This window comes from Tenrec ecaudatus, chromosome 2 (assembly GCF_050624435.1).
Source record: "Tenrec ecaudatus isolate mTenEca1 chromosome 2, mTenEca1.hap1, whole genome shotgun sequence".
Lineage (NCBI taxonomy): Eukaryota > Metazoa > Chordata > Mammalia > Afrosoricida > Tenrecidae > Tenrec > Tenrec ecaudatus.
The window spans coordinates 144,252,533-144,279,083 of NC_134531.1; the positions used below are offsets into that span (position 1 = coordinate 144,252,533).

Sequence of the window (26,551 nt, forward strand, 5' to 3'; positions counted from 1 at the left end):
TGGGTCCCCCACCATTGGCCTCCACGACGCCGTACAGGGCAGGTCTCTGGCGACCCTAAGCTCCCAGGCACACGCGTCCTCCCTCTCCGACTGCGTGCCAGAAATCTACCAAGGCCTGCCACACACAAGACGCACAAACACTCACTGCCCGTTCCTGCCGCCATCTTAGCCCCGACGCCTCGGAAGCCCCAACTGGAGAGCGACTCCAGCGCAGCCAAGCCTCGGGGCATGCTGGGAAATCGAGTACGAGCGTTGGTCGCGGCGCCTCCTGGGGAATGTAGTTCTTTCGTCGGACGCAGCACGCGTACCAAACCACTTTTGAAGAAGCGTTGTGACGGAAAGACAGGAAGTGGTGACTGTATCCTCACGGTTCCCTTCAGGCTTCTTAGGAAAAACATGGGTGGAGTTCGATACAAGAGTTAAGCGGACACATCTCAGAGGACCCAATTCCAAATTCGCGGCAGTTGGTAACCCGGAAGCGCGTAAAGGCGGGGGTCACGCCGAAGCAAACGGTCTTTTAGTCTTGCCCTCCCGCTTCCCTGGCGGTGATTGGTAACTGCAAGCGTCATTATTTGATTGGCCAAACGAACGCAGCGCGTAATTTAAAACATTGTATCCGTAACAAAGCCGGGCCTCGTGGGCGGAGTCGTGCCCCTCGCGGACCTGCGGGCTTGGGGCTCAAGGTGAGGCTGCGGCGGGGCTGGGACCGAGTTACAGCTCTTGTCCTCCAGGAACGGTGAGTTTTCATGAAGCAACGCTACTGCCATCTCTGTGTCCTTCCTTTTTCTTTTTTGTCGCCTTCAATGTTTCTGCATTCAGCTGGGCCTTGGGGGTGAGTTTGGAAAAGCCACCCAACTGCCTTCCGCTGGCCTCGTACAGCACCGCAGGGCGAGGCACGGGGCCATCTCAATCCCAGGTCGACCCTAACCGCCGCAGGCTGCGTTAAGGAAGTAACTCATCTCGGTCCCCTGCGAATTCAGGCGTCAGCGGCAAGGGATTCTTTCTTACCTAGAAATTTGCAGGTCTCTCCGTCCCTGGAGACTCTCTTCCCTAGCCACTCTTGTCTCTTTTTAGACTGAAACTGCGCCTGCTGTCATGTCTCAAGGAATCCTTTCTCCGCCAGTGGGCTTGTTGTCCGATGAGGAGGTCGTAGTCTCCCCCATGTTTGAGTCCACAGCTGCAGACTTGGGGTCTGTGATACGAAAAGACTTGCTTTCAGACTGCTCTGCCATCTCCGCTTCCCTGGAGGATAAGCAGCAGGTAAAGGGAGTTGTGATAACCAGCAAAGTTTCTAGACCCGGGGTTGCTATAAGTTCTCCAGGGCAAGAGGAAGGGGGGGGGGCGGTGACCTTCGTTGAAAACTAATGTACTACATAGTATGTTAAAACCAGAGACATGATCACATTTTGTCTCCACAAAACCGACGCAGAAGTCTCCCATTGAGAGTTTCCCGAGGCAGGGGTTTTGAAGATGTCTTTCACTGTGGCGTCCCAGAGCATACCAGTCAACCAATTCTGACTCCAATAATCGGTGTGGCAAGATGGGCCTGCAAGATCCTGATGAGTCAGGGAAGGGCGAAAACTAATGAAGAAGTCCATAATTTGGGGTAGAATTGGGATAGTGCTGGTATGATTCCTAGACCTAGGCTATGTTTGTCCATCTGCTTAGAAGTAATTGCTGATGTTAACATGTGGTTCTGGGCTGGAATTCTACCACAGGTTCTATCTGAGGATAATACAGAGAAGGTGAAAGTATACCTGAGAATCAGACCCTTGTTACTGTCTGAGTTGGAACGACAGGAGGATCAGGTGAGTGTCTGAGGATTCAAGATGGCAGAATGCATTACAGAAGAGTTTATCAGAGATGTTTTGTTGTGTGACAAGTGTATCTCCTCTCTGCGCCCCCTGCCCCCTTCCTCAGGGGTGTGTCCACATTGAGAATATGGAGACTCTTACTCTCCAAGCACCCAAGGATTCTTTTGCCTTGAAGAGCAATGAACGAGGAATTGGCCAAGCCACTCACAGGTTCACCTTTTCTCAGGTATGGAGGCTGTGACCCACATGGAGAGGCAATTTTGTTCACTCTCTGGGAAGAACACCTTTCTCTCGATGATTGTATATACACATAAGCTACACCCTTTTAATTGGGGGCGGGGGTATCTGCTATATGCTACTTTGTCAAGCACTGTAAGAGCTTTAATTCAACATAGCTCTATTATTGTTTCTGTTTTCCTAAGATATTATGACACAGTGAAAAAAATAATGTTACCATTACTGATAAGAGCATAGGGTTTGGATCCAAATCCATCCATCTCCAAAGTGACACCCATATGACCTTGATAGTCTGCCCGTTGTGTGTGCAACATTGAGCTTAGTGGTTAACATTTCAGAAATATTTTGCTAATTTAGGCTAGCAGAGAGTGAGTGAATCTTAAGGATTTAGGGAGCAGCTGGTAGTAGTGCAGGAAGAGTCTGCTTGCTCAGCACAGGTGAATGAGAGATGAAGGATGGGTCCTTGAAGAACTGGTTCTTTCTTTAGATCTTTGGGCCAGAAGTAGGACAGGCATCCTTCTTCAACCTGACCGTGAAGGAGATGGTGAAAGACGTACTCAAAGGACAGAACTGGCTTATCTATACATATGGAGTTACCAACTCCGGGAAAACCCACACAATTCAAGGTAAGCAGTTAAAACCTTACAGGAGCGTTGATTGGCCTGATGGTACTCTCTTTGCCTCTGATGAGATAGAGGGAGAAAGGCACTTGCCTCAGCTAAACGTCTGCTACATATCTCCAGGTACCATCAAAGATGGAGGGATCCTACCCCGGTCCCTAGCTCTGATTTTTAATAGCCTCCAAGGCCAGCTTCAGCCAACACCTGATCTGAAGCCCTTGCTCTCCAATGAGGTGATCTGGCTGGACAGCAAGCAGATCCGGCAGGAAGAAATGAAGAAGCTGGCCCTGCTAAATGGAGCCCTTCCTGAGGTGAAGTGTTGGTGTCGTGGGGGTGGGGGTGGAGGAGGGGAGCTGATTCAGACTTATGGAATGTTGTGTGCTTACCTTTTTCCTTGTGTCTCCCAGGAGGAGCTTTCCACCTCCTTGAAGAGAAGTGTCTGTATTGAAAGTCGGATGGGTACCAGCACCAGCTTTGATAGTGGTATTGCTGGACTGTCCTCTACCAGTCAGTTTACCAGCAGTAGCCAGTTGGATGGTATGTACCATAATTGGGTTCTCTGCCAAAGAACAGGATCCAGGGTGGGGTGGGGGGTGTGCGTGCGTGTGCGCACGTGCGTGCACACAGACCACAGGCTGCAGCTTTAGTTCTGTCTTCCACGGAACCCCTGGCCAAAATGGAGATGAACTGTTCTGGAGCTGAACTACTGTACACTGAACTACTGTACACTGGCTTCTTCCTTAGAAACAAGTCACCGATGGGCACAGCCAGACACTGCCCCAATAAGTGTCCCCGCAGACATCCGCTTCTCCATCTGGATATCCTTCTTTGAAATCTATAATGAGTTGATCTATGACCTATTAGAACCACCTAGCAAGCAGCGCAAGAGGCAGACTCTGCGGCTGTGTGAAGATCAAAACGGCAATCCCTATGTGAAAGGTATGGGAAAGTGGGGAAACTGGCATGAACTGTAGAGGAGGGGACACTCGGGAAAAGAGATGGGTGCTTCCCTGTTTGCATTTCTCTCGTTTGGCTTCAGATCTCAATTGGATTCATGTTCAGGATGCTGAGGAGGCCTGGAAACTCCTAAAAGTGGGTCGTAAGAACCAGAGCTTTGCCAGCACCCACCTGAACCAGAACTCTAGTCGCAGGTGAGTGGGTTGTGAAAGTGGTGAAAGTGAACACTTCACTATGTTCCAGGAAGGCGTCGTATAAAGTTTCTCCTTTTCTTTCAGTCATAGCATCTTCTCCATCCGAATCCTGCACCTTCAGGGGGAAGGAGATATAATCCCTAAGATCAGCGAGTAAGTCTGACTATTTAGAACTTGGGCTTCTTGGACCTAAAATAATGTGTAATGGAGGCCTTCTGAGGAATTACTTGTGGTAGAGCCCTCCCCTCTATATGAAGAGGGGAAATTCTATTATCTTTTAATCCCATTCCATTTTGAAGTCCCTCTGTATAGGGTCCTTATGTCAGACAGGTCCTGTCTATCATTCTAGGTTGTCACTCTGTGATCTGGCTGGCTCAGAGCGCTGCAAAGATCAGAAGAATGGTGAGCGGCTAAAGGAAGCAGGAAACATTAACACTTCTCTGCACACTCTTGGCCGCTGTATTGCTGCCCTGCGCCAAAACCAGCAGAACCGGTGAGCCCTGGATTGCGCTGGCCCGGGTCCCTATGGTTTGCTTAGAGAGACTTCCTGCTCACCACTGAGGATAGTGCTGGGATACTCCAAGGGCTACAATTCTCACAGATCTATTCTGTGATTCTCTTGTCAGGTCAAAGCAGAACCTGGTTCCCTTCCGTGACAGCAAGTTGACTCGAGTGTTCCAAGGCTTCTTTACAGGCCAAGGCCGCTCCTGTATGATTGTCAACGTGAACCCCTGTGCATCTACCTATGATGAGACCCTTCATGTGGCCAAGTTCTCAGCTATTGCTAGCCAGGTGAGAAGCTGTAGGTATGATGGTAGCATTCACTTTGGGTTGATACCTTGGTTTCAAGACATCACCAGGGACTAGTTGACCTCATTTCCACGTTTCTCTTCCTAGCTTGTGCATGCCCCACCGGTACAACTGGGATTACCATCCCTGCACTCATTCATCAAGGAGCACGCCAGTCTGCGGGCATCTCCCATCTTAGAGGCAGGCGCTAAACTGGACCCAGGCCTTGATGATGATAGAGAAAATGAAACAGACATCTCCATGTATGGCAAGGAGGTGAGAATGGCAAGAAGGCTTTAGTGCAGAAGTTTGATGGCTACATGGTTTCTGTGCTGCCTTCCAAATGGGCCTTTCTTTTTGGAGCATGGGAATTTCCTGACCTCTGTCCTATGTGTCCCTTTAGGAACTCCTACAGGTGGTAGAGGCCATGAAAGCACTGCTTTTGAAAGAACGGCAAGAAAAGTTGCAGCTAGAGATGCGGCTCCGGGATGAAATTTGCAATGAGATGGTAGAGCAGATGCAACAACGGGAACAGTGGTGCAGGTACCACCGAGTAACTTTGCTTGTTCTGCCTTCTGGACCAGAGGGTGGAGACTGGGCTGGAGCTGGGCCTCAAGATTTGTCCCCTAAGCTCAGGTTCTTCATTCACTTTTTTTCCTGTTTCCGGCAGTGAACATTTGGACATCCAGAAGGAACTGTTGGAGGAAATGTATGAAGAGAAACTAAAGATTCTTAAAGAGTCATTGACGAGTTTTTACCAAGAAGAGCTTCAGGTGAGTTTCCCTGAACCATCTTCCAACTAGCCGCTCAGATTCCCATCACTAGCATGCTTGAGGTTGAGAAGTCTTTCTAAACTCTGATGTGAGCAGAAATAGATGACGTCTATTTCCCCTGTAGTGCTGTGTATGTGTTCAATCCTTGTGTGATGGTTTAAGGATATGGTTTGCTAAGAAATAAGGTAAGTGTTCATGGGCTTTCAAGGCCTGGCCATTATTCATCTCTTCTGTCATCTGGTCCTTCTGCATTTTTCTGACTCTGGATGGAATTATGCTCTCTGCTTCCCACTTAGGAGCGAGATGAAAAAGTTGAAGAACTAGAAGCCCTGTTAAAGGAAGCCAGAGAGCAGCCACAAGGGTCGAAATCATCCCTACGGCAGTCACATCGGTTGGCAGCGAACTACACCCAGCAACTTCAGGAGGTTAAAGCTAAATTGGAACAGTGCAAAGCAGAGCTGAGCTCTACCACTGAAGGTGAGGAAAGAGAAGGCAGAGAGTATAACGGCAATTCAGGTGGAAATTCTGGATTAGCACTTTATAGGTTTACATTTTGAACAATCTGAAATTGTTTTGTTTTAATGTATCTTAATAGTAATTATTCTGTAGGATAGGTGTAGCTCTCCTCTCCCTCCCCCTATTGAAATATGACATGATGCATCTTGAATAGCGCAATATACCACCTAGCTCAAAATATAGACCTCTTTTTTGTTGTTTTATTTTTTTATATAGACCACTTTTATCATTCTAGAAACTATTCTTGTTTTTAGTCCCATTTTAAGATAGTCTCCAACTGAGACATAACTCAAGTCACATCAACCCACAACTTATTTTTTTAACATCTTATCACTAGTAATATATGTTAGAATATCTTTATTTTTAATCATTTTATTAGGAGCTCATACAACTCTTATCACAATCCATACATATATCAATTGTGCAAAGCACATTTGTACATAGAATGTATCTTTTAAGTTTGTTTCAATCCCAAAGACAAGGATCAGATTTATAAAGATACTTATACTAAAAGATAATAATGAGATGTTTCAAAATAAGGTATTCAACTTAAGTTGGAAGCAACAGGACAGAAAAATCAGAATAGAATTCCATTGTAAGTTGTGGACTTCCTTGAAAACTAGGTAGTAAACGATGTGTCCAGTCAGAACCGGCAAAGGAAAGAGCTAATCTTCCAATCTGGGCCTTTTAACTCCAAGTCCAACATTTACTCCACTTGAAGCTGCATCCCTGTGATCTCACTAGGATGCATGTAACCTCACCTTTTCTGGTTTCTATAGGCTGCTGTTAACCACAAATTAAAGTGGTACGTCTAAGCATAGAATCCTACAATTTAAGATTTTTGTTCTCTTCCCTCAGAGCTGCAAAAGTATCAGAAGATGTTGGAACCTCCACCTTCTGCCAAGCCTTTCACTACTGATGTGGACAAGAAGTTAGAGGAGGGCCAGAAGGTACTTACCTTTCTCTAGGTTACCAGAACTGTTACTTAGGGCAATTTCTAATTCTTCCCACCACGATTCCACTCCCCACCCCACCTCGCCCTGTGCCAAAAATTTTTTTTTCCTATTACATCTAGCAATCTATTTCTTTAAAAGCTTAGGTATAATACATTTTGCCAATTCAACATTTTATATACACAGGGAGGGACGGGGCAGTGGCCTTCTCTCTCAAACTTATTGAAGCTTTTTTCCAATGATAGTAATTACACGTTTACAATACTGCTTTTCCTTGACTTGTGTGAGGGCAAGATATTTTTGTCTGGCGTTGGGGAGGGATTATCTCCTTGTCAGCTAACTAGCCTTTCTAACGTCACTTCTTTTTAATGGCTATACAATCCCACCAGACCATTATCCTGTCATACTGGCTGGCCACAATCTGATTCCTGTTTCCTTTTTAGAATGTAAGGCTGCTGCGGACAGAGCTTCAGAAACTTGGAGAGTCTCTCCAGTCGGCAGAGCGAGCTTGTTGCCACAGCACTGGGGCAGGAAGACTTCGCCAAGCCTTGACCACCTGTGATGACATCTTAATCAAACAGGTTAGGAGGGCAGTCTGTCTACCTCTTCCTTCCCCACCCAGCCCACTCCAGTGTGTATTTGAGAAAGGGAATGAGGGAAAGAGCAATGAAAATACTTTCAGACTTATCTCATGAGGGGATTTTATCTCCCTTTAAAATAAAAATAAGATTCCTATTTTATAAGTACTAAGCACTGTGCTTAAGATCATCCAATAATGATTGCAGCAGTACATTGACAGGAAACTGCCAGAAGTTCAGGCCGGATTCAGAAGAGGAGGTGGAACAAAAATTTCATAGCTGATATGAGATAGCTCAAAGCAGAGAATGTTTACTTGTGTTTTATTGGCTATTTAAAGGCATTCCAATAAGTGGACCATAGTAAATTGTGGATAACTTTGAGAATTGGAATTCTAGAACACTTCATTGTGCTCACTTGGAACTTGTACATGGATCAAGAGGCAGTTGTACAAATGGGAATACTTCATGGTTTAAAATCAGGAAAGGTGTGCATCAGGGGTGTGCCCTCTCACCATACTTGTTCAGTCTGTATGCTGAGCAAATCATCAGAAAAGCTGGCTTGTGTGAAGAAAACTCTGGCATAAGGATTGAAGGCTTAATAAGAACCTGAGATAAGCAAATGATACAACCTTGCTTGCTGAAAGTAAGATCATGAAGCACTTGCTGATGAAGGATTCCAGCCTTCAGTGTGGATTGCTAAGGAAGACGCAAATCCTCACAACTGAACCAAGAAGTAACATCATGATAAATGGAGAAAAAGTTGAAGTTGTCAAGGATTTTGTCTAATTGGATCCACGATAAATACATATTCATTGAAGCAGCAGTCAAGAGACCAAATGCACAGTGCAGTCGGTAAATCTGCTGCACAAGACTTCGTTAGAGTATTGCAGAGCAAGAATATTAGTTTGAGAATGGAGGTGTACGTACCTGACCCAAACCATGGAATTCTCCATTGCATTGTTTGCATGTGAAAGCTGGACAAGGAAGACCAAAGAAGAATTGATGCATTTTCATTGTGGTGCTGGAGAATATTGAAAGTACTATGGGCTGCTAAAAGGGCAGGCTGATGTGTCTTGGAGTTATGGCCAGAGTGCTCCTTAGCGGCATGAATGGCTAGACTGTCTTACATACTTCTGACATGTCAGGAGAGACCAGTCCCTGGAGGAGGACATTAGATTTGGTAAAGTGGAAGGCCATCAAAAACCCTCAACGAGATAGATTAACACAGTGGCTGCAACAGTGGGGTCAGGGATAGGAACAAATGTAAGGGTGGCACAGGACTATGCAGTGTCCGTTGTTGTTGTCTGTGGTCGCATGGATTGGAGCCAACTCTGACAATTAACAGCAACCGGCAATGTGCTAATTATCTAGAGAGGGTAGAGATTTAGGATTCCACTGATTGTTAGAACATCATTCATGTATCACTGGGGTGGAAAAAAATTAAAAATCAAGCTAAGATAACTAACTGGTCATCAATTTTAAGATATATCCTGATTCCAGAGGTGTGAAAAACACCTAAAACTACATTAAACATAACATTTCCTTTGAGATCTAAACTTAGATTCTTAGAGGTTAAATCCCTTATTTGAATACATACTGCCATGTCGGTTTGAAAATATTCAGCACTGTTTGGGTGTCAAAGAACACCCCTTTTCAATTTGAGAAAATCTTAAAAGAAATTGTTGATAATTAATAGTGAATGACATGTGTTATCATGCCCTCTTTTTTCTCTAAAATACCAGATAGAAATGTGTTTCCTATCACTTGATTTTCTTTAGGACCAAACCTTGGCTGAGCTGCAGAATAACATGATGCTGGTGAAACTAGACCTTCGGAAGAAGGCAGCATGCATCGCTGAGCAGTATCACACTGTGCTAAAACTCCAAGGCCAGGCTTCTTCCACCAAGAAGCGCCTTGGTGTCAACCAGGAAAACCAGCAACCAAATCAGCAGCCCCCAGGGAAGAAACCATTCCTTCGGAATTTACTTCCTCGAACACCTACCTGCCAAAGCTCAACAGACTGCAGCCCATATGCCCGAATTCTGCGCTCACGACGTTCCCCTTTACTCAAATCTGGGCCTTTTGGCAAAAAATACTAAGGCTATCGGGGGGAAGAAGAACATAGTCATTGTCCCGAGGTGGGTCGACTGCCCAGTTTAAGCTTTACCATATACCTAGAACTCCCTCTAAGATGCAATATTCAAATACCAGTATTTTTTCCTGTTTTGTAATATATTCGTCTATGTAATTTCATTATGTTGTTTTTCTTGTTTGTCTTGAACTTGTGGTTTCTATGCACACAAAAACTTATATTAAATAAAATATTACTCACTTTTACATTCAAGTTCCAAATTTAGCAAACTTGCTAAAATGTAAGGACAATTACTTGAGAATCAAATGTCTTTCAAGCCCGGAGACTGCTGACTAGGAACGGCAGTGGTGTCTTGAAGACACTGGAGTGAATTCAAGGGGTATACGATCTTCTAAACCTTTCTGACTACAAAATGAAGTTTCAGGTGGTGAGTGTATAGTAAACCTGTTCTGAGAATATGATTTAAGGAAAGTTGGGTCCTGAAAATCGTAACCCAGCATCTCTGTATAAGCTTATTCATTATATAGTCATCATGTATTACCTCCTACTGAACATAAATGTACAGATTTGACTCCAAGAGCATTCCAAGTATTACCTCAGCTAGACAGAAGAAAGCGGAGAAAGCATTCTGTTGGAGATAAGAAAAAAATAAACACAATTACATTTTTAAAATGTTTATTAAAACAGACTAGCCTGAAGTGAATTTATTGTTTGCACAGTCACAAAAGTAACGTCCCTAAATGTCCATGTAACCCTGTCTCCCAGCTTCACTTTGGTTGGGGTACAGCCAATGCTATGGGAGGCAGCTTTTGCCCTGTAGAGCCATCAGCAGTTCCATGCGCTGAGATACCTTCTACCTGTTGACTCAACTCAGTAAATTACTTCTAACTTGAAATCTAGAGCACTCATCAAAACTGTGTTTTGAAAAAATAGTTCCCTAGAGTAAAAGCAAATGCATCACTTCATACCATTTAAATCTAATCTCTGACACCAGAATAAGGAATGTGCTTGGCAAATCCAAGGAGGCTGTGCCCATCCAGTGCCCTGGCCTCTTCATGAGGTATTCAGTACCCCTACTGCTAGAGGGTAGAGTGGCTTCCCTCTTCCCCTGCCTTGCCTCTAGAGAACTAGCCTGCTCCCAGCAGCATTGAAACTGTTCCCGTCGCATGCCAGTGCTAAAGTGCTGGAAAGGGAGGGTTTTGTTTTATTTTATGCTTTTTCAGAGAGAAAGGGTCTGGAAGAAGGCCAAGATCTACAGCCACACTGAACAAAAGGGAGATAGAAGTGCTTTTAACTGACAATGTCTATTCCAGCCAGGAATTTTGCCAGTTAGCCTCCGGAGGTAATTCTATAAACTCCCCCCAAAAATGTGTCCATCCATAGAAACAACGGCCTTTATTTGGAGGTAAGGCTTAATCTGGGTCTGCCCATGTGTTGGCTTGGAAGTAGCCAACTATGGTGTGACTGAAGATAGGTTGAGCGGAGAAACTCTTCGTGTAGGGGTTGTGTTGGCAGATAGTGAAGCAGGGAGGTAAAAAGGAGCAGGCATCTCGGTAGTGGGAGTCTCGCCTTGGTTCCGAAGCTGTAGGATTTGCCGAAGCAAGGCCTTACCTTCTTCCCGGGTCTGAAACAAGTAATGCAAAACAGCTATTCTCAAACAAAAGTTTAAATGCAGAAAAAATAGTCCCAATGATCAAGGTAGCCTTTCCACTGAGCAACTACCATTTCTCATTACCAGGCCAAGGTAAAGATCAGAAGCATCAGAAGATGGATACTCACATCATTGAATGCACAGCATTTCTGAGCACAGGCTGAAGCTTCATCCCACAGCTTGCACTTAAAGTAGTACTGGGCTAGGTAGCGGAAAGCAGTGCTCTCCTCCAAGTGCTCCACTATTTCCTAGATTAGGAACACAGAATAACTAAGGGGGCAAGAATACACTTAGCTGCCAAATTCCCGTGTTCTTGACACGTACCCCACAGGAATAGATGTCCTGGATATACTTGATGTAACACTGGGCAGCCTGTTCTGATTCAGTCAATTGTTCGTGAAGCCTACAAAAGAAATTGGTCTTTACAAATCAGAACTCACTACAAGGTAGCAAGCAAAAAAGGTACACAATACCAAAAAAATGATTACAGAAAATTAGAAAATTTGGCATATGGCACATAAAGGGAACTAGAAGAGTATTAGTGCACTTGGGTGGGATGATTACATGAAAGCTTAAAGTCACTTCTCTGCAATGTAATGTGAGGTGACGGCAGGAGAGTTAGAACACCAGGAAGAGATAAAACAGGTACCAAGATTTTTTTTCCTACGAAATCAAACTGGCAGGAATAAAACTGCACCTCTTTGTCTGTTTCTGAGTTATTCCTAATTTTCCCAGCCTTCTAAGGAGCTGAACATTACTTAAAGTAGCTTTGGTAGCATGCTCAGAGATGGAAATCGATTTTAAATTTTAATTTCAATTCATTCTTGATCCCAAAGCAAATCACCCCCTTCAAAGAGAAGTGGCATTCACCAAAGCTTAAATGGTACATTCTAAGATCAATATTCATAAACCTTGCTATACCCCCCCCCACATAGGATGACGGATGGAGGGTTCTGAGTAGGAGGACCCACCATACCAGAGGAGCTAACGGATGTCAATGTTTCAGCCCTTGCACTCACTTCGCCAGTTTCACCAGAGCCATTTTCTCCACATCTCCCACGGCGTAAGCTCTCCAATAACACTGTCAAAGAAATAAACTGGTCACTTTGACCACTGCCCCATGTGCCAGGACATAAAGGTTCAGGTCCTGCAAGCTTTGCAGGAAACCAAGAGCAGCTGTTCAGTTTTACTAGTGCTGATCGGTTGAGGCTATTGACATTCAGCAATCTCACTGATGATTTCAGTCCAGCTTTGCTTCTGGCCTTGCCCCTAGAAACAGACTTTCCTATGCATATAGATCAGGATGAAGGGAAAACTAACAACAAAAAGAACTCAACCTTTATCCAAGACCCAATTTCAAGTACCTTTTTGGCTTCCACTAGTTGGTTGAGTTTCTCATAACATTCTCCTAAAGCAACCAGCATACGAGAGTCATTGGGCCTGAAAGAAGAAGAGTCTAAGCATCAGTAAAGACTTCATTGATAACTGAAGTTCCACCACCATCCAGTGCTTCCTGTAATCATTGCTCACAATTATACTACTAACTTAAAACCTATTCATCTCACTCACTGCCACTGATTTGATTCTGACCCATAGCAACCCTATAGATCAGAGTTGAACTGCCCCCTGGGAGCTTCAGAGACATTTACAGGAGTAGAAAGTTTATGTTTCCTCCCAGAGAGTGGTGAGTGGTTTCGAACAAATGACCTCACCAGGGCTCCAAACCTAGTACAATACACTAAATAAAAATGACCCAACAACACACAGCAAGTTCAAACACAGGTGTCCAATAGTCAGTTATCAAAAAATAATCATGAGCCTTTCGCATGCCACACACACTGCCAAGTGGCCAAACATACCGAAGCTGGTGGGCCCGTCTATAATAATAAAGACAGTAAAATGGCATCTTGAGGATCTCATAGGTCTGTCCAAGGCCATACCATGCTCTATAATCCCTCTTGTTGACCTCAATAGCATGTCTAAGAAATGAAAAGACAGGTTTGGAAGGCATTATTAAGATTAGCAACTTGCATCCTTAACAGAGGCTGTTCATGTCCCAGCAATCTGCTCCACCTCACCTCTCCAGAAAGCTCACCTGTAAGCCTGGATAGCAGCAGATGTGTTCTTCATTTCCATGTACTCATGTCCCATCAGTGTCCAAGCCCCAAGGTAACGAGGATTCAACTTCAGGGCTCTCTGGAAATATAAGGCTGCTTTCTCATGTTGAGAACGCAAGCTATAATAATTTCCTAGGGAAGAAAAAAGTAAAAGTAGAAGGTAAACTAAAATGGGTAGTGTTCTACCAAGTGGAAATGAAATGATCATCCTCTACTTTGCTGGCAGAAAAGCCAGTTCAAACAGAATGGGAAACATTCATTTACCAAATAGCTTTCACTTTCCACACATTCTGACTTAAAAACAAAGTTTCGCCTAGATAAGAGAGTTTACACATACAAAGGACAGGGAAAGTCTAGACTTAATTATAGATTGGGGGTTTCCAAACTATATTCCTTGAAGCCTGAAGTTTTTAAGGAAGTACCTCAAGGCTAAAATGGTAAAGCTCTGAGCGTCCCTCTTTATAAGAATCAGAACAGTTGTATTATCAACAGCCTGAAAGGATAAAATGAAAAACGTTAGGCTCCTATGAAGAAAGAATGTAAAGGGTGTGTATGTCTTACATCAACTGGGGAATGGATAAATGTTTGAATACTCGGCAATCACAAAGAACAATTGCTATACGTTATAATATAGATGACTCTCAAAAACACATTGCAAGTAAAAGACAACAGAAAATTGAATTTTATATTGACAAGCTAACAATTATATGACATTTCTAAAAATTATCTAGAAACTATAACGAGCAGACTGCAGCTTGGGGATCAGAGCAGGAATGACTTACAAATAGAAGGTAACTTGTTAGAGCGACTGGAGTCCTCTAAAGTACCTTCCGGTGCTAGTTGCAAAACTATATATTCATGAATATCCACTGAACTGTACTTAAAATGGATAATTTTATTGTATATAAACTGCATCTATATAAATCTGTTTAAGGAAGAAAGAATTAGACCTATACCAAGACAATGAGGAATTCTTTTTACTTTTTAAAAAATTAATAAATTATTTTATTGGGGCTCTTACAGCTCCTATCTCCCATAACAATCCATACATCAATTGTATCAAGCACATTTGTGTATATGTTGCCATCATCATTTTCTTTCTGCTTGAGGACTTGGTATCAGCTCCTCTTTTTCCCCACCATCCCACCCTCATGGACCCCTGATAAATTATTTTCATATCTTACACTATCCGTTGTTTCCCTTTGCCCATATTTGCCTACGTTTGTGTTGTTCATCCCCTTGGGGGTGGGGGTTATATGTCGATCATTATAGTCAGTCAGTTTCCCATTTCTCCCCCTTCTCCAGCCCTTCTCCTACCCTCATGGTATTGCTGCTCACATTATTGTTCCTGAGGGGTTAATCTGTCCTGGATTCCGTGGTGAGAGAGATTGCCTGTCCCAGTGTATATGTTCTGGTCTAGCTGGATTTGTAAGGTAGAACTGGGGTCATGATAGTGGGAGGGGAGGAAGCATTAAAGAACTAGAGGAATGTTGTGTGTTTCATCTGTGCTATGCTGCACCCTGGCTGACTCATTCCTTCCTTGTGACCCTTCTGTAAGGTAATGTCCAATTGTCTACAGATGGCCTTTCAGTCTCCACTCCAACCTCCATCATTTGCATCGATGTATTTTATTTTGGATCTTCTGATGCCTGATACCTGTTCCCGTTGACACTTCATGTCACACGGGTTGGTATATTTCTTCCATGTGGGCTTTGATGCTTCCCTGCTAGATGGCCACTTGTTTAATTTCAAGCCTTTAAGACCCCAGATGCTATATCTTATGATAGCCAGGCACCATCAGCTTTCCTCACCACATTTGCTTATGCACCAGACAATGAGGAATTTTCAGGAGGAAAGTAAAAATGCAGAGAATAACATATCTTATAAACTGTGTAGGTTGTGTTTTTTTTGGTGGGGGGGTGTTAAAGCAAGTATCAGTAAAACTGCACACTATTGTTGTTCCCATGAACAACAAAAAACACTGCCACCTCCTGTGCCATCCTCACAATGGTATGTCTGAGCCCACCACTCACTGCAGCTTGTTGAAAGCCTCCCTCTTTTTCACTGACCCTCCGCTTTACCAAGCATGCTGTCCTTCTTCAAGGACTATTCCCACTGATAACATGTCTCAAGTATGTGACACATAAACATATGAAGGGGCTTCAAAAACGTAGTGGAAAATTTTCATGATCTTTTTATTCCATTTTCCCCAAAACTTTTGGAGCCCTCATAGCTTTATATGATATATGAACATGTTAACACAAATAAACAAGGGGTTAGACTGAAATTGCATGGTGTGTGAAGAAGCAGAAGGCAGTTATACTAGTAATATTGTCCGTAGGCAGACAAAATTGACTTAGTACATCAATCCCCTACTTGCTATATTAAAATATGTATTATTCTGGCAGATCCATGATTGACATTGTCAGTGAATAGTAGTATAAATTTTGCGTGACAACCAACTCTCATTGTTTATGTAAATAGCATCCAGCCATGTAAGGATTTATTCTGTGCAAGTGAATAATTCAGGTATCAGGATATGTAGTTAGCCCAAACTTGCTCAATCTCCCTCTCAACAGTGTTTTAAAACTTAATACCATGAGCTACACAGTGACACTACTAACAAAGATCCTTACCATAAATTAACAAGGAGGTCTCTAAGGGGCGTCAGAGGCAGATAAAAATCATAGATTCAGGAATGGATTTTGGGCTCGCACTTAATCCTAGCTCCAATTAGTTCTTAAGACATGGCCCTGCCCAATACTAGTCTTCATGAAGGAAGCACAAGAAGATATGGGTAATTTAGCAAATTGTACTGAAAAAATTAGATGGTGCCCAGCTACCACATAGACAGAATAGTGTCTGGGGTCTTAAATACTTGTTTCCAAATAACACCCGTCTAAGGGATGTCCACTAAGTCCACAAAGAAGCACACCAACATCCATGACCCAAGCATTGCAAATTATATAATACAAAGTTGAAGGAAGGAACAGGCTCAGAGTTTAAACTGTGAGATTCTGGTTTGCAGAAGGCTATGGATGACAGTGGAAACCCAATGTACATTTGCGAGATCTATACAGGAAATAAGCCCCTCCTTACCCCCAGCTATCACAACCTCAATGTCCCCTCCCAATCTTGACGGGAGCATGTACATAGGTATAGGCAAGAGATAAAACTCACAACACATGGAACCCAGGAACAGGAATGGGAATAGAGACACCAAAAGGGGAGAGGGAGGGAGGGGGGCACCGATCTTGATGAATAGCACATAACCACACACCCCTAGTCTGGAGGAAGAACAACAGAAACCAGAGGGTAAAGGAGATGCCAGTTGGAGTGAGATTTGAAAATAATTAATAATCTACACTCTATCGGGGTGCCACGAGGGTTGGTGAAGGTGGGGAGGGGAAAAAGGAAAAGCTGATCCCAAGGGCTCAATGGAAAGTAAATGTCTAGAAAAGAACGATGGAATATATGTGTGAATATGTCGGATGCAATTGATGTATGGTTTGTAACAAGCATTGTAAGAGCCCCCAATAAAATGGAAATAAATAAAGAAACAAACAAACAAACAAATAAATAAATAAAGAAGAAGAAGCCTCTGCTGATTCCCTGTAACCAGAATGGAGGGGTGGGAATAAACTGGTTATCAAATAGAGTACTGGAGAGATGACTACAACAGATCAACAAGATAAACCTGACCTGAACAGTTAAAACCCTGTCACCCGCTCTTCTCTCTGACACACTTGGGGCTAGATCTGGTTTTCAATATGCTTTTTCTTTTTTTTCCATATTGGGGTTTATCTGTAATGTCTTCTGTCACTATGGATAGGTAGCCCTTCTTGAATCTTTGTTATGTGTTCTTCTGTTTTTCAGTATCTGAAACCCAGTGAACTCAGAGGAAGCAACTGGAATAAGGGTTCCTGGGGGGTATGGTAACAGGTGGGGGAGGGAGAAGGGGAGCTGATATCAATGAGTTCAAGAAGGAAGGAAATGTCTTGACACTGAACGTGGCAGCAATTGTTCAACACTGCTTGATGCGATTGCACCATGGAATGATGTCTGCATTGTCCCTAAAAAATGGTTTGGGGAAAAAAAGAGGGAGGGGTGTGCAGCAAAAGAAATCAACACTTTAAAATATTTTTATGTACACACATAAATTAATAAAATCATGGACGCAGATGAATATATAGTAGCGATATTCTGTCAAGTAAAACAGAAAGTTGCGAAGAAATTATATAACCTTTGAATAAAAATACCAAGTAATAAAACTTCCACATATATATTTTTTAATCTCTCTAAAATTTAGCTTTTCACTTGACTCAGGAGAAATTATCTATATCAACTATCTGTATGCCTTCCCAGATCATTAAAGCTCAAATTCAATTTCACATTCATTTAGAAAAGAGCAAGCTGCAGGGCTCTATGCCCTATCGCATAAGGATATCAGTGCTTCTGCCACTTAGTCAGACAATCCTCAGAGATAGAAGGGAGCAGACATTAGGCAGAATGCCCAAAGTTAACCTTTGTAACACATTATGAGAACAAGTGGGGTATAAGTCCTATATGCTAGAGGAGACAGGATGGCAAAGGAGATGTTATGGAAGCTGGACAGGCAAGTTCTGATCAAAGTTTAATCATTAAATTAAATTTCATGACTATTTGGATTAGAAATATATTAAAAGATTGCAATATTATAAGTGCTTTTATACATTCTTTACATGTATCAAATTATACATAACAATATATTTCATCCCAACAATTGCATAGTAGGGTTTACTACTATTCTCACATTAAGCATAGACAGTTGAAGCGATGTCTCCAAGGTCATAAAGATAGCTTTAGTATCTGTCTTAGTTCTCTAGTGCTGCTATAAAAGAAATCACGGCCTCCTAGCAAGCACTCCCTCAATACAAAAGCACCTTGCTCAGCTAAACGGTCATTTCATGATACCCACCTTCCCGACATGATCGCTGAAGACAGACGTGTGCATAAACAAACGTGGTGAAGAAAGCTGATGGTGCCCGGCTATCAAAAAGATAGTGTCTGGGGTCTTAAAGGCTTGAAGGCAAACAAGCCGCCATCTAGCTTGGAAGCAACAAAGCTCACAGAGAAGAAGCACACAAGCCTAAGTGAACACGAGGTGGTGAAGGGATTAGGTAGCAGACAACAAAGAACAAAAATCATCATAGTGTGATCACCTTCCCCACATAAACACTGATGACGAATGTGTGCATAAGTAAGTGTGGTGAAGAAGGCTGATGGTGCCCGGCTATTGAGAGATGGCTTGAAAGTGAACAAGTAGCCATCTAGCCCAGAAGCAACAAAGACCACATGGAAGCAGGACGCCAACATGTGTGATTATGAAGGGCCGAGGGGACCAGGTTTCAAGCCTAGGGGACCAGGGTAAATAAAAAATCATATCATGATGAATGAGGGGGACCCAATGCCCATCTGTAGACAACTGGACATCCCTTGCAGAGGGGTAGTGGGGAGGAAATGAGTCACTCAGGGTTCAGTGTAGCAATAATGAAACTCACAACCTTCCTCTAGTTCTTAAACGCTTCCTCCCCCCAACTATCATGATCCCAATTCTACCTTGTAAACCTGGTTAGACCAGAGGATGCACAGCGGTACAGTGGGGATCTGGAAACACAGGGAATCTAGGACAGATGAACCCCTCAGGACCAATGGTGAGAGTAGCGATACCGGGAGGGAAGTGGGGGTAGAAAGGGGGAACTGATCTCGGGGATCTACATATAACCTCCTCTCTGGGGGATGGGCAACAGGAAAGTGGGTGAAGCAAGACGCTGGGCAGTGTAAGATAAGATAAAATAATATTTTATAAATTATTTATGAGGGAGGGGGGAGCGGGGAGGGAGGGGGAGGGAAAAAATGAAATTGAGCTGATTCCAGTAACCCAAGCAGAAGGCGAATTTTGAGAATGATGAGAGCAATGAATATATAAGGGTGCTTTACTCAATTGATGTATATATGGATTGTGATAAGAGTTGTATGAGCCCCAATAAAATAATTTTTTAAAAAAGGAAGAAGAAATCACTACAACTCTAACAAATAGAAAGTTACCCCCTGAGTTTAGGAGGCTAGAAGTCCGACCTGGGGGTGCCAGCCCAGGAGAAGGCTTTTTCTTCGTGTCAGTTCTAGAAGGAGATTTTTGTTGCTCTGAAAACCGGTAAGCCTAGTAGTCCTCGGAGATCTCCATGAGTCTTGGCAAGCTTTCCCTGGGTCTCAGAGTTATCACCATAGGGACAACAAGTGCAAATCACTCACTTCTTGGTGGTAATGAGCTCCCTCCCTCTTTCCTCCCTTCTATTTTATTTCTTGAAAGATAAAAGGTGATGCAGGCCAAAATCCAAGGAAAGGTCCCTTCCATAGCATCAGCCTGTGGCCTGAGTATTAGTGTTATATCATCCTAATCCCTCACAAGGAGTCAGTTCATCATATCAAATCACATCATGGGGAAGACAGCATCGTTGAACAATTGCCAAATTATAGTACTGCATAACTATATAACTGCCAAACCAATGAAAGTCATGGCTTAGACAACATTCTGTGGGGACACAATTCTACCACAACAGCAGAATCATAACTCTAACTTGGGCAGTTTGGCTTCAGAGTCCAAGCTCTTATCTATTATGTTATAACACACATGCTATTTAAAGAACAAATATAACAAGAAAAAATTATACATATAAATATGAAAATGTTGGCTCTCAGAGAAATTGGAACATGTGAAAGGACACAAAAGGAAGTAATTCACACGAAGACATAAAATCAACAAATTACCCACAGTTAGTTCTTGCCACATTCAAAATGTCTCATCCTATCTCAGGCATTCAGGTTTTCTATTCTATCCCTTTTCTGATTTCCTCTACATGAGCTCTAACATAAAAGCCTAAGTATATTTTTTTCCCATACCTAAAGGTTTCACGAGGAGTCCTTTTGGTGCTGGGGAGTAAACACTGGGCTGGTGACTACAAGGTCTTAAATTTACATGCACCAGTTGCTTCATAAGAGAAAGATCATACTATCTGCTTCCATAACGATTGACAGTCTCAGACATCCTACATAGGATCCATGTCAGAATCAACAATAGTAGTGGATTTGGTTACGACACAATCTGGCTTGCTCAAAGTCAAGAGGGCTTAAAGCACTTATAATAAAGATTAAAGTATGATTATACCTCAGAATAAAGAAAACACCAATCCTCACAATGGGACCAAGAAGAAACATCATGATAAACAGAAAAAATATCACAGTTGTCAAGATTTCATTTAACTTGGATTCACAATCAACAGTCATAGGAGGAGCAGTCAATCTGCTTTAATGCTGTAAAAGACCTCTTGGTATGGATTGTGATAAGAATTGTATGAGCCCCCAATAAAATGATTTAAAAACCCTTCTTGACAATGTTAGAAAGCAATGATGTCACTTTGAGGACCGAGATACCCCCACCCAAGCCCTGCTACTGTTCATCACCTCACATGCCTGTGAAAGCTGGACAATGAACAAAAGACTAGAGAAGAAGGGATGTTGTTGAATGATGGTGCTAGAGAAAAAGATTGAATATACTATGGACGGTGCTGGAAGAAGTACAATCAGAATGCTCCATAGAAGCGAAGATTGCAAGACTTTTGACATGCTATCAGGTGGGACCAATTCCTAGAGAAAGACATCATTGTGGGCGAATTAGAGGGTCAGCAAAAGACAAAAAGACCCTCAGTGAAACGAACTGATGCAGTGACTGCAACACAGAAAACTACCATGAGGATGCTACAGAGCCGGGCAATGGTACGTTCTGCTGAATACTGGCCCACTATGAGTCAGGAACCACGCAACATTACACAGAACAGGAAAAATTGAGAAAATAGAGTCCTTAAAGCAGTTCACTTGAAATGATGACTAAAACGAATCCTAAATAAAACTACAAATTACTCTTATTATAAGAGAAAGTAAGCCAATAGGTCCCCACTCATATGTCAGTTTGTCGTATTATGATCACTTGCAGGTTGTTCTGATGCTGGTCTTCCACAGTATTTTAAATACCAGCTACGTTACCCGTAGTCGGTCATCCATGGGGACAGGTTACCCGTAGTGGGTCATCCACGGGGACAGGTTACCCGTAGTGGGTCATCCACGGGGACAGGTTACCCGTAGTGGATCATCCATGGGGACAGGGTTCAAAAGAGCTTCCAGACAACGAACAAACTACAAAGAAAGAATAGTCTGCTTGTGAGGGATTAATCACTGAAAATCTATTTTCTGACATAGTGCAGGGGATACACGCCTCAAATTAGAAGGCACGTGACACATGACTAGGGAAGAGCTGCTTCCTCAAAGTTGACTTGACCTTTTGACCTTGATGTGGATGGAGCAAAACTGTTGGGACCTTCATTTGCTGATGGGGCGTGATTTACAATGAAAAGAAAGAGCTGCAAACATCCATTAATAACTGCAATGTGGAATGTACAAATCTAGGAAAACTGGAAGTTATCAAAAATGAAGCAGAATGCATAAAAATCAGTATCCTAAGCATTAATGAGGTAAAATGGACTGGTGTTGGTCATTTTGAATCGGACAACTATATACATTGTTTACTATACTGGGAATGCCCAGTTAATATAAAAGGAATGGAAGTAAAAATCCAAATGGGAAAAACACATTCAGAATGTCTCAAGTGGAAGAACTGAAGAAAAAATGTAAGCCTCTGGTTGAAATATTAAAGGAGTACATGTATGGACAAAACAATAAATGATGTAGTCAGCATTAAAAGAAGACGGAAACACGACAGTCAATATATTAAAAAAAGTGGTCAACATTCAACCATTTCAAGAGATAACACATGATCACAAACTGTTAGTAATGACAGAAGGCCAAGCTGCACTGAAGGCCTTAGCAAAAAGCAATGTTCCAGGAACTGACCAACTGAAACGATTCAACAAACTAATGCAACATTCAAAGGACCTTCTGCCAAGAAATTTGCAAGGCAGCTACTTAGCCAACCAGTTTAAGGAGATTCATATTTGTTTCCATATAAAAGAATGTGGAAGTTATTAAACAACATCATTAATAGCACACGCAAGAATTTGCTAAAGATAATTTTTTTAAAGATTGCATCACTACACCGACAGGGAGCTGCCAGAAATTCAGTTAGAATTCAGAAGAGGATGTGGCATAATAACAATGCTGACATAAGATGGATCTTGGCTGAAAGCAGAGAATATCAGAAAAATGTTTACTTATGTTTTAGTGCCACCACTTGTCTGTCAGTTTGTCATACTGTGGTGGCTGTGATGCTGGACATTATGTCACTGGTATTTCAAATGCCAGCAGGGTCACCCAAATGAACAGGTCTCAGCAGAGCTTCCAGACTCAGAACAGACAACAAAGGACTCAGCTCCCTGCTTCAAAGGAGCAGCCACTGGAAACCAAGTCAGATACTGAGGACCTACAGAATGGAAGCAGAACCCTGTGGGGCAAAGTGCCAGAGGAAGAGCCCCTGCGTCTGAGGGCACTTGAACTGCAACTGGGAGAAGCTGATTTCTGAATGGAATCACCGTGGCGATGAGTCCAGTAAAGCTTGTTTGTGTAAGTGGAGCCTCCTGGTGCTTCATTTGCTGAGGGTGAGGAGAAACAGCTGCAAGTCTGTTAATGATCAGAATTTGGAATGTGCAAAGCAAGCGATACCCTAACTGTCAGTGCACGGAAATGGACTGGTATTGGCCATTTTGAATCAGAAAGTCATGATTTACTAGGCGAGAATAATACATTGAACACTGATGATAACAGATGATGAGCTGTGGAAGGGCATCAAAAACATCATACAGAAAAAGAAAACAAAAAGGAACATCAGCTGATACAAGGGCTCAAGTAGAAAGAAAATGTTCTCAAAATGATGATGACAACAAATGTACAAATGTGCTTAACACATGGATAGATGAATGTATTTTAATAAGAGCTGTATGAATCCCCAATGAAGTTATTTGTAATTAATTAATTTTAAAGGGAACAGCATACAATAAGAAAGCAAAGGTCATTAAAAAGACAAAAAAGAAAGAAAAGATCAAAGTGGATGTCAGAAGAGACTCTGAAACTTGCTCTTAATCGTAGAGTAGCTAATGAAAATGTTAGAAATGAAGTCAGAGAGTTGAATAGGAAATTTCAAAGAATAACTAAAAAAGACAAAGACAAATATTGTAATGAAATGTATAGACTTAAAATTAGAACACCAAAGGGAAAAACACACTCAGCATATCTGTAACTGAAAGAACTCAAGAAAAATTCAAGCCTCAACTTGTAATTTTTAAAGATTCTATGGGCAACAGCCGACCATTTCAAGAAGTAGCAATATGAGCAAGAACCAATGGTGTTGAAGGAAGAAATTCAAGCGGCACTGAATGTTAGCCAAAAAACAAGGCTTCAAATTGATGGAACACCAATTGAAATGTTTCAGCGAGCTGATGAAGCACTGGAAGCACTCAGTCACTTATTCCAGGAAATCTGGAAGACAGCTCCTTGGCTAACTGACAGGATCCATATCTGTGCCCATTGCAAAGAAAGGTGACCCAACAGAATGCTCAAACTACAGAACAGTATTATTGATACCCATGCAAGTAAAATTTTGCTGAAGATCATCCAACAATTATTGCAGCAGTACACTGACAGGAAACTGCCAGAAGTTCAAAGCAGAGGATACCAGAAAAATGTTTACTTGTGTTTTATTGAGTATGCACAGGCATTCAACCGTGTGGACGAAATAAACTATGGGGAAAAAAACAAAAACAAATGAACTATGGGTAACTTTGAGAAGAATGGGAATTCCAGAACACTTCATTGTAAGCATGAGGAACTTGTACATGTATCTAGAGGCAGTTGTGCAAACAAAGGAATATTACATGGTTTAAAGTCAGAAAAGATGTGCAACAGGTTTGTATCCTCTCACCATACTCGTTCATTCTGCATGCTGAGCAAATCATCAAAGAAGCTAGCTTATATGAAGGAGAGTGTGGCAGCAGAATTGGAGGAAGGCGCCTGCGATATGCAGATGACACAACCTTGGCTTGTTGAAAGTGAGGAGAACTTTAAGCACTTGCTGATGAAGATCAGAGATTGCAGCTTAATGTAAAGAAGACCCAAATCCTCACAACTGGGCCATAAGTAATATCATGGTGTATTGTATGGATTGTGATAAGAATTGTACGAGCCCCCAAAATGATTTTTAAAAAAAGAAAGTTGGACACTGAACAAGGAAGACCGAAGAAGAATCAATACATTTAAATTGTGATGCTGGTGAAGATTAATCGAAGTACCATGGACTGCGAAAGGGCAAACTAATCTGTCTTCGAGAAAGTATAGCCAGAGTTTTCCTTAGAGGCAAGGCTGGAAAGACTTCGCCTTACGTACTTTGGACATATTCTCAGGAGAGACTAGTCCCTGGAGAAGGACATCATGCTTGGTAGGGGCAGAGAGAAAAAGGAAGACCCTGAACGAGATGGAGTGACACAGTAGCTGCAACAATGGGCTCAGGCAGAGGAACAATTACAAGGATGGCGCAGGACCATACAGTGTTCTCTTCTTTTTTCCCCAAATTTATTCATTTAATCGTTTTATGAGGGGCTCATACAACCCTTACCACAATCCATACACACATCAATTGTGTCAAGCACATCTGTACATTCACTGCCCTCATCATTCTCAAAACATTTGCTCTCCACTTAAGCCCCTGGCATCAGGTCCTCACAGTGTTCCCTTCTGTTGTGCATATGCTTATGGGTCAGAACTGACTTGAGGCCACCTCACTTGTCTTATTCATTATGCAAAGGCGTTTAACTGTGTAGATCAAAAGTAACTGTACATAACAATTAGAATGAAAATGCCACAACATTAAACTGCGTTCACGTGAAACCAGCCATTGGAACAAGGCAGTGGATAGAACAGAACAAAGGAATAGTGTACAGTCTCGAATCAGGAAAGATACTATCTCCTCTAGCTACTGAGCACATAACCTGAGAGCTGGACTATATGATGAAGGCCAGGACCGGAGGAAGTCATCAGTAACTTTGACAGGCAGAAGGGACAAGTTTACTTGTTAAAAGTGGAGAGAACTTGAAGCACTTTCTAATGGAAGATCAAAGACTATATCCTTCAATATGGATTACAACTTACTATATAGAAAACAAAAGCCCTCCCAAATGAACCAATAGACAATGTTGTAATTAACAGTGAGAGTGAAGCTGTCAGTGATTTACTTTTACTTGAATCTACAATAAACACTCAGGGAAGCAACAGTTATGAAGTCAAAAGACATTCTGCATCGGGCAGATTGTCTGCACAAAACTTCTTTAGAGTGTTCACAAGCAAAGAGACACCTGACTCAAGCCATGGTATTTTCAACTGATTCGCATACATGTGAAAACTGGACAGTAAATAAGAACTACAACAGAATTTGAATTGTGCATAATTATGCATTTGAATTATGTTGACAAAGAATATTGAAAGGGCCACGGACTGCCAGAAGAACAAACAAACGTGTCTTGGAAGTACAGTCAGAATGCTCCTTAGAAACAAGGGCTGGCAAGGCTACCTTACATATGTTGACATGTCACCGAGAGACCCGTCCCTGGAAAAGGACAATCTTGTTGGTACGGTAGAACGGGTCCGTAAGGTAAGGGTCAGTAGAGAGGGGGATGGATCAACAAGACGGATTGACAGAATGGTTGCAACGATGGGCTCAAACATAAAAACTGTAAAGAGGGCATGGGAGGGACCCAAGCGTGTTTCATTCTGTTGCACACAGGATTGCAACGAGTCAGAACTCGGTGGCACGCAACAACAAATGAATAGGTTAAAATATCGACCTATCTTCCACAGCTCTGTACTCCTTTTTCCAGAAAAGGCACATTATCGACCCGGTCCTGTTGTCGTCAGGTGCCCGCAGGTGGGTTCCTTCCTGCAGCCACCTGTGCCGACAGAAGGGCGCAGCCGCGAGGCCTGCGCCGCCCGCAATACTTCCCACGCTGCAGCCCACCGTGGCAGCCGCTGCAGCCGCCCACCGCTTTCAGGGCCTGCCTCTTTCCGTTGCGCCTCGACTTTACCAAACATGACATCAACTTCCAAACAGCATTAAATCCACACTCCTGTCTCCATGTCATGTAAATACCTCACTTGAGGCTCTCACTCTCCCGAGACTGAATTATCGAAACATCCTCTTAGCTGGTCCGCCTGCCGTTAGACCGAGAA

The 26,551-nt window shown here is 42.7% G+C and overlaps 3 protein-coding genes across 8 annotated transcripts in view; 1 reads left to right on the top strand and 2 right to left on the bottom strand.

The window, feature by feature from the left end:
- The window catches only part of BRD8 (bromodomain containing 8), a 51,097-nt gene extending 50,655 nt beyond the window's left edge, over positions 1–442 (bottom strand). For 2 of the 6 annotated variants that reach the window (XM_075541613.1, XM_075541614.1), the window contains exon 1: positions 146–291. In XM_075541613.1, the coding sequence (XP_075397728.1) occupies positions 146–230 (85 nt within the window). In that variant the 5' untranslated portion in view covers positions 231–291. Of the gene's footprint in view, positions 1–145 lie in introns of all 6 variants that reach the window. The other 4 variants (XM_075541609.1, XM_075541611.1, XM_075541610.1 and 1 more) reach the window with 4 other exon arrangements.
- On the top strand, positions 362–10,183 carry KIF20A (kinesin family member 20A). The gene is made up of 19 exons (XM_075541615.1): positions 362–736; positions 1,075–1,260; positions 1,719–1,808; positions 1,921–2,040; positions 2,539–2,677; positions 2,795–2,982; positions 3,079–3,208; positions 3,416–3,610; positions 3,711–3,822; positions 3,907–3,975; positions 4,172–4,315; positions 4,449–4,614; positions 4,720–4,887; positions 5,015–5,154; positions 5,282–5,384; positions 5,681–5,861; positions 6,759–6,850; positions 7,297–7,434; positions 9,210–10,183. The coding sequence occupies exons 2-19, from the start codon at positions 1,096–1,098 to the stop codon at positions 9,528–9,530; spliced, it is 2,661 nt and encodes an 886-aa protein (XP_075397730.1). The 5' UTR covers positions 362–736; positions 1,075–1,095; the 3' UTR covers positions 9,531–10,183.
- The window catches only part of CDC23 (cell division cycle 23), a 35,852-nt gene continuing 19,482 nt past the window's right edge, over positions 10,182–26,551 (bottom strand). The window contains exons 10-16 of the mRNA XM_075541616.1: positions 13,270–13,423; positions 13,034–13,153; positions 12,539–12,614; positions 12,194–12,255; positions 11,499–11,577; positions 11,303–11,422; positions 10,182–11,147 (exon numbers count right to left, since the gene is read on the bottom strand). Of these exons, the coding sequence (XP_075397731.1) occupies positions 10,977–11,147; positions 11,303–11,422; positions 11,499–11,577; positions 12,194–12,255; positions 12,539–12,614; positions 13,034–13,153; positions 13,270–13,423 (782 nt within the window). The 3' untranslated portion in view covers positions 10,182–10,976. The remainder of the gene's footprint in view (positions 11,148–11,302; positions 11,423–11,498; positions 11,578–12,193; positions 12,256–12,538; positions 12,615–13,033; positions 13,154–13,269; positions 13,424–26,551) is intronic.

Coding starts and splice junctions, on each gene's coding strand:
- KIF20A (XM_075541615.1), top strand. CDS start 1,096: ATGTCTCAAGGAATCCTTTCTCCGCCAGTGGGCTTGTTGTCCGATGAG. Junction 3,976..4,171: donor ATAATCCCTAAGATCAGCGA/GTAAGTCTGACT, acceptor CTATCATTCTAG/GTTGTCACTCTGTGATCTGG. Junction 4,888..5,014: donor TCTCCATGTATGGCAAGGAG/GTGAGAATGGCA, acceptor GTGTCCCTTTAG/GAACTCCTACAGGTGGTAGA.